The sequence below is a fragment of the Sorex fumeus genome, unplaced genomic scaffold, assembly GCF_029834395.1.
Source record: "Sorex fumeus unplaced genomic scaffold, SorFum_2.1 ptg000265l, whole genome shotgun sequence".
NCBI classification, from domain to species: domain Eukaryota; kingdom Metazoa; phylum Chordata; class Mammalia; order Eulipotyphla; family Soricidae; genus Sorex; species Sorex fumeus.
In genome coordinates this window covers 15,832,768-15,849,384 of record NW_026606322.1, presented here as the reverse complement: position 1 = coordinate 15,849,384, position 16,617 = coordinate 15,832,768, and the positions used below count along the sequence as shown (strand labels likewise).

General features: G+C 39.1%; 2 protein-coding genes across 4 annotated transcripts in view; one reads left to right on the top strand and one right to left on the bottom strand.

Annotated features, from left to right (window-relative positions):
* The window catches only part of CIP2A (cellular inhibitor of PP2A), a 50,624-nt gene extending 40,145 nt beyond the window's left edge, over nt 1-10,479 (bottom strand). The window contains exons 1-5 of the mRNA XM_056109405.1: nt 9,991-10,479; nt 7,387-7,534; nt 2,381-2,493; nt 1,511-1,605; nt 436-532 (exon numbers count right to left, since the gene is read on the bottom strand). Coding sequence (XP_055965380.1) covers nt 436-532; nt 1,511-1,605; nt 2,381-2,493; nt 7,387-7,534; nt 9,991-10,092 — 555 coding nt within the window. The 5' untranslated portion in view covers nt 10,093-10,479. The remainder of the gene's footprint in view (nt 1-435; nt 533-1,510; nt 1,606-2,380; nt 2,494-7,386; nt 7,535-9,990) is intronic.
* A 136-nt stretch (nt 10,480-10,615) lies between these two features.
* Nucleotides 10,616-16,617, top strand: part of DZIP3 (DAZ interacting zinc finger protein 3) — a 116,098-nt gene continuing 110,096 nt past the window's right edge. Inside the window, exon 1 of one of the 3 annotated variants that reach the window (XM_056109377.1) lies at nt 10,616-10,878. The gene's annotated coding sequence lies outside the window, so the exon portion shown is untranslated. The remainder of the gene's footprint in view (nt 10,879-16,617) is intronic. The other 2 variants (XM_056109378.1, XM_056109379.1) reach the window with 2 other exon arrangements.

The window sequence follows — 16,617 nt, the reverse complement described above, 5'->3', positions numbered from 1 at the left end:
GTATATACTATTTATAGCAGAAATTAACAAAGTATTTCTTGTGAATTATAAAAAATGGCGTATTATGGAAAAGGAACAGTTAGAGAAATCCATCTTTTTCTTAACAATTCTGTTACTGTCTTAAATACAGAAAAGTAAGAACACTGAATACATTAGAAGTTAATATGACTATTATCTTGATAGATCAGATACATTAGACATCAAAATTCTTGCTATCTTCTTTTAAATAAAAAATTTAAGCGTAAATGGATCAGAGATAGTACAGAGGGAAAAATTCTGCAAGCATCACATACAGATCTCTAGGTGGCTTCGGGAGTGATCCCTGAATGTACATTAGGCAATTAAGACAAGCACTGCACTGGGTTTGGGTTCCCTCTGAAATTTAAGCATGAAAGCCACATAAAACAAGAAATACTTGAAAAATAAATATCTTACCAAAGTCTTTATATGAGTTTGAACAGAAAGATTGTGTCGACAAAGATTTGCCATTAATCCTAGACAAGGCATTGTTAGGTCATCTTCAGAAGACTGACTGTTGTTTTAAGGAAAATAATAAAAGCAGTAAGTTCATTTAAAATTACTCCTGTTATATTGGTAACATATACATTTAAATCCCACATGAAAAGAAAAATGTAAGCGCTGGGAGATAGCTAAAAATGTTTGAGCACTAACCTGTCATGCATGAGGCCCTGACACTACAAGCCCCCTACCTTCCACAATATTGGCTGTAGCCCTTTTAGCTCCTTAGGATCCCTGGGTATGGGCCTGGTGGCACCTGAGCACTGCTGGGCTTGATCAACACAACAAGCCTTACCACTGAACTGTCTGGCCTGTACATCTGGACTAAGTACCCCCTAGAAAGGTCCCCAGAAGCCTGAGCATAGGGTATCACGTGCCAACTCTCCTACCCTGCAAAGAATCAGTATGTGAAGTTAAATTCTGAATAGTATTTAGCATACAGCGGGTAGGGCGTTCGCCTTACAAGCGGCCAACATGGTCGACCCGAGTTCGATTCCTCCGCCCCTCTCGGAGAGCCCGGCAAGCTACCGAGAGTATTCGATATGCCAAACACAGTAACAACAAAGTCTCCAATGGAGACGTTACTGGGCCCGCTCGAGCAAATCGACGATCAACGGGAGGGCCTTTACCTTTACCTTTACCTTTTGAAACTAAATGATCTTCTATTGAATACTCATAAGAACATGGAAATATATGTCAGCGATCATATTTCTCAATAATAAAACACAGATATGGGGAAAAAATCATAGTTTTGATTAATTTCATCTGACAAAAGTTGGTTTCAAAACTTTTGTCACAGCACTGGAGTGACAGTATAGAGTTATGGTATATTTCTGACACTTCATAAGATCCTTTGAGCATTGCCAGGAGTGATCCCTGAGCACAGAGCTAGCAGTAAGATCTGAATGTAACTGGGCATGACCCAATGTCCCCCTCCAACTACCCCCATAAACTAATCCATTATTTGATCCATGTCCAGTTGCATACTCACATATGATCTATCAGGAATGTAATTAATTCATTTATATTGGCACCAGAATGGAAATTTTTGACATTATATGTTAGCCTCTGTAGAATCTGAATGCACTGAAAATAAGAAAAGAGTAATGAACATCAAACATACTGCTGCTCATGAAAACAGAATTTAGTTCATATTCTGAGCATCTCACCAATTGTGGAAGTAGAATTATAGCAAGAAGCTTTTCATTTCTCCGAATGGTTTGATCTTGTTTTTAAAAACATAAAAAGTAATGGCACTTCTAAAACACTATAATTCATCTGATTTCATATATTTCTATACATTTTATCTCAGAGTACAGTCAGTCATTTAGCTATTCAAATTTGTATGCACGATGAAACACATCCATTTATGTCAATTCTAAGATGTACATTTTTTTATACTTTACTACCTTTAAAATTGCATGTCAGTTTAATGGGAACATTTTTCTTACTGATGGAATTTAAGCTTAATGAGTGCAAGGGGATTGAATTTATGCTAAATAAGACTATCTCTATAAGTTCAATATTTGTAGAATGTTTCCTTAAGAGACTGTAACTAGATGCCAACAAATTAGAATTTTAATGTAAGTGGTTTACACTCAAAATGCTAACATCTGTGTTTACAAGTCGTCAGAACAGTTATATTTGTTTTCCTTTAATAATAATGCTATATGGCTTTCTTTCTCTCCAAACTTTTAAATAGTACACAGGTGATTAACCAGTTCTTAAATTAATACATGACAAGAATTTTGTTTAATCATTCACTATACCAGCACAAATACTCCAATTATAATGGACACTTCTAATTTAAATCTAAAAATAGGAAAACAATATTGTGATGAAGTACTGTTTGGGTGTATACCTGCAGAAACACCGAATCACTGTGGCAAGTGCTGCTCCGGCAAACCACTCCTGCCAGAACACTATTCAGGTTGTATGTGTTCTGAAGACAATCTCTGGTTTCACGGTCTATGGCTGTAAAGAAATGCAAAAAAAATATTATTTTTATATATGGTCTTTATGGGTAAAGATAAAATATTTTAAAATTTACTTGATGGTACAGACCCTGCGACCTCTTGTTTAGTTCTTGCTCTTGGAGAACCCAGCAGGCTATCGTGAGTATCTTGCCTGCATATATGCCTGACTGGGAACACTTGTAAAGGTGATTAGAGGCTGCCCCAAAAGACTCCATCCCTCTTGGAGAGCCTGGCAAGCTATGGAGAATATCCTGCCCGCACGGCAGAGCCTGGTAAGCTACCTGTGCTGTACTCGATATGCCAAAAATAGTAACAATGATGGTCCTTATTCCCCTAACCCTGAAAGAGCCCCCAATATGCCATCGGGCAACAATAGCATGTGACAGGGACGAATGGAGATGTTACTGGCACCTGCTCGAGCAAATCGAGGAACAAAGGGGTGATAATGATAGCGAGTGATGGTACAAGTCTCACAGTTTGTTGTGAGACGTTACTGTTGCCCGCTTGAGCAAATCAATGAACAACAGAATAGTGCTACAGTGCTACTTGATGGTAAACTTACTATTATAAAAAAATATCAAGTATGACATGTTTATTTAATTTGTAAGTACTTTCCAATTCAGTAGTTTAATAACAGAAGTTATCTGTGTTGGTAAAAGAAGGGAAGGAAATATGGGAGTATGTACTCTTTTTTTTTCTCCAAATGATTACTCTGTAGAATAATCTCAAAGGGAAAAACCTGCTTTAAAAGATTATTAATATTATTATTTTCAATTTTTTGCTCTAAGAAAAGCATTAACTGAAAAATACAAGGGCTGAAGAGATAGTTCAAAGGGTTGGAACACTTTCTCTGCACACAGAAGGCCGGGTTTTGATCTCAGGCACACCATGGTGCCCCCAAGCATTACCAGGAAGGAAACATGAGGAACATACTGGGTGTAGACTTGACCACCACAAGATATGGCCCTAACAAAAACATAACAAACTTTTGAAGAAAAAGATTATATATTTCTAGAATATGAAATGACTATTATTCTTTCAGATGATAGTATGAAACAGATGGTAAGAAGAGGTTAGAATTAGCAGTCATTTTGGAAAAAAAATTTAATAACTCTGAAATTGAAAAATGACTTGAAATGCCTTTGGGGAATTTATTCAACAGATATACGCCAATATTTGAGCAAAAGCACATAAAACCATTTATGCACTATTCTAATTGCAAAAATCTTGAAGAAGTACATGAGAACCTACCATTAGAATGACTGAATACATCATAGTACTCTCCAATATGCTATTAGGTGCTATTAAAAGGATACTGAAAAGATACCTAAAATGCAATCAAGTAAAAAGAAAAACATCTGGCACTCTGCGGTATTATTTTTTTGTTAAAATTATCTAAAATTCTAATTTTTTAATCTAAAAATATATTTTTCAGCATAAAAAAGATTCGAAAAGATATGCATCAACCCATTAAAAATTATGCTTTTAAAAAATTTATACCTGGCAGAATTACTCCTGCTAAGAAGGGTCATTTTCCTATCAACAAAATATTGATCAGAAGACATAATAAAAACATTGAAAAGCACACCCAATGAATATTTTTCAGGAAACATGCACCTTGGACAATCAAAGAGACTAGATCTGGAAATCTGATATGAAGATGGGCATACCAGATCTGAACATTAACACCATGATCAACAAACTTTATGGATAAAAAGAATAAAGAATATTCCATATCATATTTCTGTGAGTTTGTCCAGGATAAAGATTCACCAAACAGGCTTCATACACTGTTTACTTATGTACCTGTCTATACTCTACAACTCTACAAAAAGATTTAGTGTGGATGAAAACTAAACTGATGACATAATCAAGTTACAAAATCATTAACCTCCCTCCTCCCCCCCAAAAAAACAAAAAGAGAGAGAGGAGAGAGAGGAGAGGAGAGAGAAGAGAGAGAGGGGGAAGAAAGGGGAGAGAGAGAGGAGAAGGAGGGGGGGGGAGGGGGGAGAGAGAATCTCAAGTCTCCAGAATGTCTTCCAGGTTCTGGTGTTTGATTCCCTGCACTGTGTGCCTCAACTCCTCCTGCCCCTTCCATCCTAGCAAGGTCAGGTGTATCCCTGGTGCCTCCCAGTACCAAGGTGCTCAAGGGCTGAAACATCAGGTCATATAGCTGGACTGAATTTTGCTGAAAGCAGACTCCAAACTCAAAACTGCCTGGCAAATCATCTGCCTACAAAAAAGAAATACTACCCAAAGTGAAAATAATGAAAATAATGAGTCTTTGATGGAAACAGACTCATTCTATTTTACTTGCTATATCTATGTTGTCTAATTTGGAGTCATGAGGCCATACCGATCAAATCTAGATAAAAATTAAATACCCAAGTTACTCAATCTTCTACCTGCATGCTCGTAATCAACAGCTCTATGTGGCTGCTGGTTATTAATTATGAGATAACCAAGACAGAACATTTATACCATCTTAGGAAGTTTAATTGAACATGTTGTGCTAATACTCTAGATCTCCAGGATTAAAAAAAAAGTGAGCACAGATTCTTTTGATAATCACACACAGAAACATCTCATCTTTATCCCCAAACACAAATAAAAAGATTAAATGAAAAATTTAAAGCTAAAGATACAGCATGAAAAAAAAAGAAAAAAGTTTTGCCCTTAGTAATACAGTATTTTTACTCAGTGTAGTCGGCCTTTCAAATCACTAGCTATGACTTTCTTGATTGGTGTATTTAATACTGGCATATACATATATGTAAATTAATATGCAAATATAGACCAGTACTTCTCAATGTGAACTCTTCTGCAGACCACTGATCCTTTAATATGATTTAAAATATTTATTTACAATAATTTTAAGAACAGATGTATATGATATTCCCTTTGGAGATTCAGAATGCAAAATAATTATGAGAGATCCTGCAACCAAAAAATCTTTGGGATGTGAATTGTTTTCCAGATGATTCTAAAACCGAATCTTTAAAAAACAAAATTAAAATAATCTGCAACCGACCAATGGAACAGAGTTGAATATACTGACATCTCCTCCCAAACATATAATCATCTAATCTTCGATAAGGGGGCAAGAAAAGTGAAATGGAGCAGGGAAAGCCTCTTTAATAAATTGTGCTGGCAAAACTGGACGGCTACATGCAAAAAAGTGGGCTCAGATCTCTGCCTAATGCCATGCACAAAAGTAAGATTGAAATGGATTTATGACCTCAACATCAGACCGGAATCCATAATGCTTATTGAAGACAAAGTTGGCAAAACTCTCCACGATATTGAAGTTAGTGGTATCTTCAAAGATGTCACGCCACTGGCCGAGCAAGTGAAAACAGAGATAGACAAATGGGACTATCTTAAACTAAGAAGATTCTGCACCTCAAAAGAAACAGTGACCAAAATACAAAGACAGTCTACAGAATGGGAAAGAATATTCACCAAATACACACCCGACAAGGGCTTGATATCAAGGATATACAAGGTACTGGTTAAACTCCACAAGAAGAAATCACCCAACCCCATCAAAAAATGGGGCGAGGAAATGAACAGAAACTTTCGCAAAGAAGAAATCCGAATGGCAAAAAGGCACATGAGAAAATGCTCTACATCACTAATCATCAGAGAGATGCAGGTCAAAACCACAATGAGATATCATTTCACACCACAGAGACTGGCCCACATCCACAAGAACAAAAGCAACAGGTGCTGGCGCGGATGTGGCGAGAAAGGGACCCTCCTTCACTGCTGGTGGGAATGCAGGCTGGTCCAACCCTTTTGGAAAACAGTATGGACGATTCTCAAAAAATTAGAATTTGATCTCCCATTTGACCCAGCTATAGCACTCCTGGGAATATATCCCAGAGAGGCAAAAAGATATAGTCGAAGTGACATCTGCAATTGTTTGTTCATGGCAGCACTCTTTACAATAGCCAGAATCTGGAAAAAACCTGAGTGCCCGAGAACAGATGACTGGTTAAAGAAACTTTGGTACATTTACACAATGGAGTACTATGTGGCTGTTAGAAAAGATGAAGTTATGAAATTTACATACAAGTGGTACTACATGGAAAGTATCATGTTAAGCGAAATGAGTCAGAAAGAGCGGGATAGACACAGAAGGATTGCATTCATCTGGGGAACATAAAGCAACAAAACGGGGGACTAACACCCAGGAATGGCTCAGATTAGTACCAGGAATTTTGCTCCATGACTTGAAGGCCAGCCACATGTGCTAGGTGAAAAGGAAGCTCAGATAGAGAAGAGAGCACCAAATAAAGGGTGTTGTGAAGACCCTCCCAGGGTGGGAGAGACATGCTAAAAGTAGTCTATAGACCAAACATGATTGCCACTCAATGCCTCTCTGGCAAAACACAGTACCCAAAAGAAGAGAGAGAGAACAAGGGGGAATGCCCTGCCACTGCGGCAGGGTGGGATGGGGGGGGGGGGGGGGATGGGGGGGGGAGGGATGCTAGGACCTGTGGTGGGGGAGGATGGGCACTGGTGGAGGGATGGGTACTTGATCATTGTATAACTAAAACCCAAGCACAAAAATTTATAAGTCTATAAATGTACTTCATGGTGTTTCACTAATAAAAAAAATGATTAAATAAAAAAAAAAACATGGAATATAAAAAAAAAAATCTGCAACCGAAGCAATGGTACAGCAGGTAGGTTAGAGTGTTGTGTGCATGTGGACAACCTGGGTTTGATCCCTGACATCTCATATGGTGCTGAGTATAGAGCCAGGAATAAATCCTGAGCATCATTGGGAGTGTTCCATCATACACTCCCATCTGCAACAAACAAACAAACAAACAAACAAAAAACCATATTCCAAAAAATTAAAAAGGGAAATTCAATACATTACCAAGTTGAGACAGTAAACTGATGATACTTAAGATCAATGGAGCACTTATGTTGGGGTCTTCAAGTAGCTCTACAAGGCAACTCAAGCATTCACCAGGTAATATTTGATTTGATGTAAACAATCGTGTGAGCTTCTGATTAGAAATTACCTACAAAATAGTAATTAAAACATTTAGTTAAGAGATTAATCTCTTCTCCATTTCAAATGACTCAGTTTGACTTGTTCTTCAAGCCTATGTCCAATGAATACGTATCTTGCTTGCTTGTCTGTATGTTTCTTTGCTTGCCTATTTCCAAGACAGAGAAGTCCGTGTTCTCTCTTCAACACATACTTCTCCCTCTCTCTCCCCTCACATCTTTTTAAATACATTTCAATAAAAATTATCTTTGCTTCACAACACAGAAAAATAATATATAAAATAACTCAGGTCTTCCAAGATGCATTAATACTGCTTTAGTATTTACTCTTGTCTACGCATAATTTTAGACGCACTATAAATGGTTTTTCTTTTCAGCTTTATAATAAGTCACAGGTAGATGTTAGCTAGTTTGCAAATTAGTAAACTGAGACAAACACAAAAATAGCATAACTGGATTCATTATTTATTAATTCATGCTCATGAATAAAAAAATCAGTTACAAAAACCAAGGATGAGAAGGTTTAGCTCTGCCAATCAAAAAATTTTCAAAACTCAGCTACTATTTGGAGCTATTAAAAAAAAACTGCAGAAATGAAGCAGATTATCAGAATGAATAATCTTTTTTCACATGGCAACAATCTCTCTTTGTGTCCTTGGACATAGCTCTTCTAAGGTCTGCATGAAAATATTCTCCATTATTCTTACCAAAATGGTTAAAATTTAATAAAATCTGAAGACATGTTAAGCCTATTAAGTTCTTAAAATTAATGAACCTTACCTGATTTATACATGCTCTCTCTCTAAATGATGGAGAAGTATTAGGTAACTTCAGAGTTTAGAACACAGCCTCAATTTTCTTTCTTTCTTTCCTTTTTATTTTTGGCATTTTGAGACACCAGGCGCTCAGAAGTCCCTACAGGCTCTGCACTCAGAATCACTCCTGGCAGGAGTCGGGGACCATATAGGATGCTGAAGATTGAAACTGGGCGGGTACCACACAAGGCAAATGCTCTACTGGCTGCACTATTGCTCTGGCCCCTCAGTTTTCTTTTAAGCCTCTTTCAACTCACAATCACAATGTACTAAGTACTATCTGTTCATTCTCAAAGAAAGGTACTCTGCTCCAGACTAGTGAATAAAATACTTAACTGTTAATTATTAAAAACTGACAGGCCACCTTACTTACAGGCTCCTGAAATTCACAGACCCACAGTTTAATCCCAAGAAGCAATGCAACTGCATTTAACTGTAAACTCCTTTATAACTAATTATGCAGGGATTGTTAAAGTAGTGAAAAAGAAAAGGTACTTAGGATATGGGCATCTGAAGTTGTTAAGTGAAACCAGGTAAGCTCATAAGAAAGACACACAACTGTACTGCAATTCAACCAAAGGATGATCTTGCTATACCATTCATAACTGTTTTATAGTATTTAAAATCGTTGGTAACTTAATCTTTTATATAGGATTAAGAGAACAGAATATTAAAACTACTACATTCCCTTCTATGAGAACATAAGGAAGCCACCACAGAGTTAAGCTATGTTTGAACTTTAATCGTTTACATTAAGCTATAATCAAGGTTGAAGTCAACCAATGCACAACACATGACGGATCATTAAACTGGGATCCGTAGTGGTGGGAAATGGGCACTGGTGGAGGGATGGGTATTTGATCCCTGTGTAAGTGAAACCCAAGCACAAAATTTGTAAGTCTACAACTGTACCTCATGGTGTCTCACTAGTAAAAATTTAAAAGAAAAAAAAAAGTCCAAAGAGAAACAGGTAGGAAACATAGAAACAGATCACCCAAAAACCAACAGAAAAAAAAATGAAAGCAATTCTGCATTTTAGGAACTGAAAAACTGTGAGCAGCCTCATTTTACTAAAGGAAAAAAAAAAGCAATGACTAGCCAAGTCGATTGCTGCTCAATTCAAGAGCAAGTTGGCGTAAGTTCCCAAGTTGCAGCTCCGACTAGATAGTAAGTCACAGTTTCAAGACGGTAAACTCTCTAAGGAAGAAGGGTTTAACAAAACCAGCTATAATTACCCTCCAAGTTACCCTCTAAAGGTCGCATCCCTAAAGAATATAGACTAAAACAAGTTTTTCACCATTCTCCATCTTCTCCACCCGATGAATTATCAGGATGGTGTGAGACCACTTCCGATAAACAAACCTCACCGTCCCCACCCCCACCCCCGCCCAATCTTAAGGTCTCCCATCCCCTCTTATTTAGGGCTTTCAAAGAGCGCTTCCCTCCCTCTCCAAGCAGCGAAAAATCGCGGAGGGACTTTGGGCAAGGACGCGGGGTCCTGCAAGATGACAACTGACTGGGACCTACAAGAATGATGGGGGGGGGGGGGTGGCGAGGGTTTCCTTCTTTCCCCATCTGTGCCGGCTGGATCCGAGGCGCTGAGGGATCTTAAGAATTTAATCACTTCGGGGAGGAATCTACCCCGACCTCACCTCCAGGTGCCGCAAGAGCTGAGTTGCATTCGCTTCCGACTTAACGGCTTTATACTGACTGACGGTGAGGAGCAAGGACTTCAAGCAGGCTGTAGAATCCATCGGGTTTTTTACCCAGCGCCAGCCAGCCGCCCGCCCCGGTGCAAGGCACTCGCCGCGCTTTTTTTGAGTTTTTGGCTCCGCCCCGGCTCGGTCCCAGCAGCTTCCGGTTCCGGTCGCGCCGCGGAAGTGCCGAGGAAGCCTGGGGGACGGCTCGCCGAGATGGGCGGGGAGGGTCGGGCTTGGCGGAGGGACACGGAGCGCTGGGAGGTCTGCGAAGGGGTCGAGGAGCTGTCTTCCCAGACCAGCCTTATCTGAGAAACCGCGAGGGTTTTGTTCCGAGATCTTGTGGCGAGGAAGAATCTCGCGAGAAAAGGCGATTGCGGCTCCTCCTGGGCAGGGGCGGTTGCGCTCGAGGGCGAGCTCGATCGTCAGCGCGCTGTCTTTTGGGGGGCTTCACATGCCTCACAGTGGATGACCAGTTGTTATTCTTATTTTTTTCTTTTTTGTGTGTGCTTTTTTTTTTCCCCGCATTCTTGATCCTTTTGTGGAGAGAAATGGTCGCGTCCCTTTAGTCTAGCCCTGGTGAGGAGCTCTGAGGAGAGAATCTTGGGCTCTAATCTCTTCTTGGACTAGCGGCCTGGGAGTGGCCTCCTGAAATCTCTCTTAGGTCCACCCCTTCTCCCCGTGAATGTTTGTTTCTCGAGGACTAAACTTAAAGGCCATTGGTCATCCGTGGCAAGTTAGGCAGACTCCTCGGAGTCGTTGTCAAACTTAACTCGAGAACGCGACTTTTGTGACGCGGGCCAGGTATTGCTGCGGAGGGTGTTCTCGTTAGCATCCAATTTTGTAAGTTGAAAAAAAGGTGTTTCTTTAATCTGGCATGATTAATTTATGAATCTCGGTAGTCTGGAAACGGTACTTCGCGTTTTTGTTTTTTGTTTTTTTCTTTTTAAAAATTAGGCGTGGTTCTGTGTGTGTAATGATTCCGTGGACGTTTGTGTTAAATAAAGCTACAAAGACCAATTCGGAGAAAATTGTAAAAAGCGGGGGGGGGTGTTGCATATTTAATCAAAGCGCTTATCAAAGTTTTGTCAGATCAGACATTTTTTTAAGATAGGATTTGTGTTTATGTTAAAGAACAAGGTAAAATTAAATCTGAAAGTTTAGTTAAGAAATAGACGTGAGATAGCCATTGGCTAGTTAATGTATTTATGCGTTGATTGCATGCAGATATTGAGTGTTGCACATGGAATTGGCGATACCAGTTGAAACGAAAATCATGAAGTATCCCTGACGGGGAACTGTCTAATGAGGGAAATCTACTAAACGTAGTACGTGAGGAATCCATCACAAAAATTAGAGGCATCTTGCAGTGAAGATAGAGTAGAACTAGGATGACTGTTTACAAATCGTAGTTTCACCTTTTGCTGTATGATCATAAGCAGATCACATTGTTTTAGTCTCTTCACAAGGTAAAATTGGCTAATTGTAGTACCACTTTCATGAACAGCTGATCATTTCAGTCAGTACATTGAGCCTAATGTGCAAGTTTAGGCATTAGAAATCCAATGAAAAAAAGCACTCCTGTGTTGCAGATTGCATTCTGATGGTCCATGGGGTCATCAAGAACACAGTAAGAGATAAATTATAGAGAAGAGCTCATTTGTCTAGGATAATAAAAGTGTAGAGGGAAATGCTCTTCAGGGGAAATGTTTCTCAGGAAGATATCTAAAGGAAGTACAGTCTGTCAGAAGGGCGAGGCTGCCAGTGGAACTGGAATAGATTAAGGGTGAAAATAGTTGAGATGATGTCATTGTACAGGCCACTATAAAATAAAGAATTTAGAACAGTTGCTTGGTGTAATTAAGTTCTCAGCAACTGTCAGTAACATTTCTGTTGACAAATGTAGTGAGATAAGTTTGGTGGTGTTAAGCTTTGTATGAATAATGCATCATCATTCTCATTAAAAGCTAAGGGACAGGGTCAAAACTGCTTGTGACTTATTTTTTTTTAGAAATGTTGCATTTTAATGTAAAAAGACATATGATTTTTGTATTTTCTCCCATCAAGTATTCACTTTAACATCTTTCTCAAATATCCTTCAAAATTGAAACAGTTTTACTATGATGTAACATGTTGAGTTGTAGCTCTGACTTTTTTTAGCCAGAGATACATATACAACATAAGAAACATAGAGTTCCATTTCTTTTCTTTTTCTTTTTTTTTTCTTTTTTTGGTTACGCGCGTGTGTGTAGTTGGGCTGTACTTGACAGTGCTCAGATTCTACTCCTGCCTCTCTGCTTGGGGTTCATGTGGTAACAGTTCAACTCAGCAGGCATCCTCAAGGCTAGGGCCTTATCCCTATATTATCTTTCTGACCCTAGAACCTTATTTTTAACATTAAAAAAGAAAAAGGAGGAGATGAAGAAGTTGGTTTCAGATAACTGAAGGTTTATTTGTTAGTTGAGCTTAGACTTCATCCTGATACCACAGGTGATCTCTGGTTTTAAACTGGTATCTATTATAGTTTTGTGTTTAGATGGTTGCTGGATAGCCTGTGATACTGAAGAGGTTAAAACTAGGAGGAGGAACACTTCTTAATATGTTAACATCTGTAACCAGGATAATGAAATGATTATAACAAAGAGGTAACAAAGTTGAGAAATAAATAAAGTGAGCAGGACTCAGTGACTGATTTCTAATGTGAAGGATCAGGATAGTGATAAAATTAGAACATAGTACAAGTTTTCAGTTTGGGTAAGTAAAAGATACTATCAAGTTTTAAATAGAAAGTATTCAGTTGTATGTTTAGCGAAATTTTGATATTGGGCTGGAGCGATAGCACAGCGGGTAGGGCGTTCGCCTTACAAGCGGCCAACATGGCCAACCCGAGTTCGATTCCTCCGCCCCTCTCGGAGAGCCCGGCAAGCTACCGAGAGTATTTGATATGCCAAACACAGTAACAACAAAAGTCTCCAATGGAGACGTTACTGGGCCCGCTCGAGCAAATCGACGATCAACGGGAGGGCCTTTACCTTACCTTACCTTACCTTACCTTTGATATCATAAATTCCTGTGCTGTTTAAATGTATTCTTCAGTGTTCTCTCTATATATTTTATTACTGAGAGTGGACTCTTTTCTCTACATTTTTAATTTGTTGCTGCTTTTGTTAGAAAAAGATACTGACTTTTGGTATCTTTTTTCCAGCTTACTAAAATCTCAGTAATTTGAATAGTTTGGCTTACTTCCCTATTCCCTAGACTTTTAGTTTTATATAATATGCAAATGACTTTATCTCTTCTAATATTTGTTATCTATTTCAGTATTGCTTGCTTGAGGAAATTAATATACTGTAGGTTTGCTGTGCAAAGCCATAAGTAACTGATAGGATAGATTGGAGAGAATTAACTTGTTTCTGACAAGAAACTAGTCCTGGCAAATTTATTAGGATGGGGCAGTGTATGTATTAAATTCTTGCTTCTTTGTATAAGCTATATCCCTGGTAATGACTCTGTCTCTCCACTCCCCCTCCTTTCCTGAGCACTAAGAAATGTGACCAATATTTTTAAGAAAAGAAACAGTGTCCCTCTTTATAGTTTCCATAAGGATTAAGGTCTACAAAGGTAACAATTGAAGAGTCTTAAGAATAGATGACTGCATAAAGAAACTGTGGTATATATACATAATGGAATATTACTAGGCCACAGAAAAGATAAAATCATGTAGTTTGCTGCTATGTTGATGAGTCATACTGAGTGAAATTTTGAGAGGGGAGAGATACTTCAGAATGATTTCTCTCTTTTGTGGGATATAGAAAAACTTAATAGTGGAATAACAAGTGCCCAAAGGCAGTGGAAACAGAGCTTGAGAACTGGCATTTGGTCAAAAGTTTGTCAAGGGCTGGGGGTAGGGTGGGGCATGGTGGTGGCCTAGGGATAGGACTATGGTAGTGGTAGAGGGAAGTGTTCAACTGAGGGAAGGAGGGGAAATTGAAAAGTAGTAAAGTTATGTATGAAACCCATCAGCAACAGTACTATAAACTACAGTGTCAAAAATTATAGAACAAATGCCCTCATACAGGCATTCTGGTAGGTTGGAGGGAAAAGGTGGAGCATTGGTGGAGAGAAGTAGACACTGGTGAAGGGATTATCATTGAAATATTTTATGCCTATAAGCCAATCATGAATAACTTTGTAATTCATGGTTACTTAATAAAATAATTTCAGGAGCAGTACATATTTAAGGAATAATTAAAAAGTTAAACCAAGAGCTGTTCTTTGTTTTTTAAATTTTTTTTCTTTTTTGCATTTATTCATAATGTAGGAGTACTGCTATTTATTCAGCCATTAATTATGCTGGTTGAATTGGGCATGAACTCCACATTTTTTTATTCTGAATGTTAATTTAGTTTTATTATTTTATTATTATTCCCCCCCTTTTTTGATTCACATGAGATAGTTACAAAGCTTTCATGTTTGAGCCTCAGTCATCACCATATTATTGTATCACTGTCATCCCGTTGTTCCTCGATTTACTTGAGCAGGTGCCAGTAACATCTCTATTTGTCCCATCCCTGAGATTTTAGCAGCCCCTCCTTACTCGTCTTTCCCAATGATTGGAGGCTCTTTCAGGGTCAGGGAAATGAAACCTGTTATAGTAACCAGTTTTGGCATATTGAATACACCACAGGGAGCTTGCCAGGCTCTGCCTGTGCAGGCGGGATACTCTCAGTAGCTTGTTGGACTCTCCAAGAGGCCTATGTATATATAATATATATATATATAGAGAGAGAGAGGCATATATATATATATTCAGAGAGGCATATATATATATATCCAAATAATGATTTGTTGCCTACTGTCTGAATGCCATCAAACATGCTGTGGTAATTATGGAAAATGGGTAGGAAGTGTCTTATGATGTGTCTGGAAAGTGACCTGGAACATGGAGGCGATTGGGTAGTGGAGGTTGGCTGATGGGGTTGGGTCCCTTGGGGCGGGGAGGGCTCTTGCCAGCTCCCCTCTGGGGCACTCTTGAGTGAAAACAGCCTGGCACGGAGTCCCAAACCTTGGTCATACAATCATCAAACATCCATCATCATCCATCACTAATGTGCCTTCATCAGTGCACATTTTCCGCCACCAAAATCCCCAGTATTCTCTCCCTCCCTGACATGCCCATTCCAACCCTTTCAACCCTTCCCCTGCCTGTGTGGCATACGATTTCCCCCATGCTCTCTCTCTACTTTGGTTACATTTGATATTTGAACACCAGTCTCACCACAACTCAAACCTGCTGAAAGGCAATGTTAGACAATTTGTTTTGTATTGCTTGTTATGGATAGAATATAATGTCCAGGAAATTCTGTGTCTTTCTCTTCAAAGATCTTTAGTTTATAGTCACTGAGTCTTGACTGTTGATGAGATTACATGGTTGTGTGTGTGTGTGTGTGTGTGTGTGTGTGTGTGTGTGTGTTGGGGGGGTGATTGTGGGTGTGACTGTCAAGCTACTGGAAACCTGTGGACCTGAGAGGCCCATTCCTTATTCAAGCAGGCCTGGAGATCTCAGCCAAGGGTTCCTACCTCCGTGCTACAGGACCTAACTGCTGCTTTTGCTCTCTTTAAAGATTTATGGGTCTCTGAAATATGGCCAATAAATGAGATTATATAGCTGAGCCCGAGGTGATTTGTGGCTGTGTCTCCCACTTACCTAACTTTGGCCATTTAATTTCTTGGTAAACTTGGCCCCAAGTTGTTGGGGTCTGGCCAAAGGCACAGCAGTAATTTTTTGGTATCTGGAAGTCTGAAGGCACCATCAGGCTGCTGATTCACTTGCTCCACAAGTATAGGTTGACCTGCTGGCCTAACCATACCCCCTCTGTTCTTACTTTGATTCTAATAAAGCTCTGTAGCACTGTCTTCCCATTGTTCATAGATTTGCTCGAGCGGGCCCAGTAATGTTTCCATTGTGAGACTTGTTGTTACTGTGTTTGGCATATCGAATACGTCACGGGTAGCTTGCCAGACTTTGCCATGTGGTGAAAGAAATACTCTTGGTAGCTTGCCGGGCTCTCTGAGAGGGGTGGAGGAATCGAACCCGGCTTGGCCGGGCTGGTGGCTTGCAAGGCGAACGCCCTACTGGTGTGCTATCACTCCAGCCCTATATCTAATAAAAATAGTGGAAAAACCTTTGTAATTTAAAGAAGGTATTTTGTTATTATTAGGAGTTGATCTTATTTTTCAATCTGAATAACTTTAAGAAAAATAATTTTGATGGATAAAAGTGCTGCCAATTAATGTTGAACTTTAGCCTACTTTCTGATCAACCAATTAGAACTTGAATTAGACTCCCAGAAACGTACATTCTCTCAGTTCCAGGAAGACAGGAAAAAAATTAATTTCCTACTGACAAGGAAGGTTTGTTGAAATGAATACATCACCAAAATCTAAATATATGCTTTCGTGTTAACCCTGATTTTGGAGATTTCCTTCAGCCTCTTTTAGAATGCTAAGAATGCTTGGATTATTTTAGAACCAATGTGATAATGTTTCAAGCTGGCTACTTTCCTTCAGTTGCAAACTGTA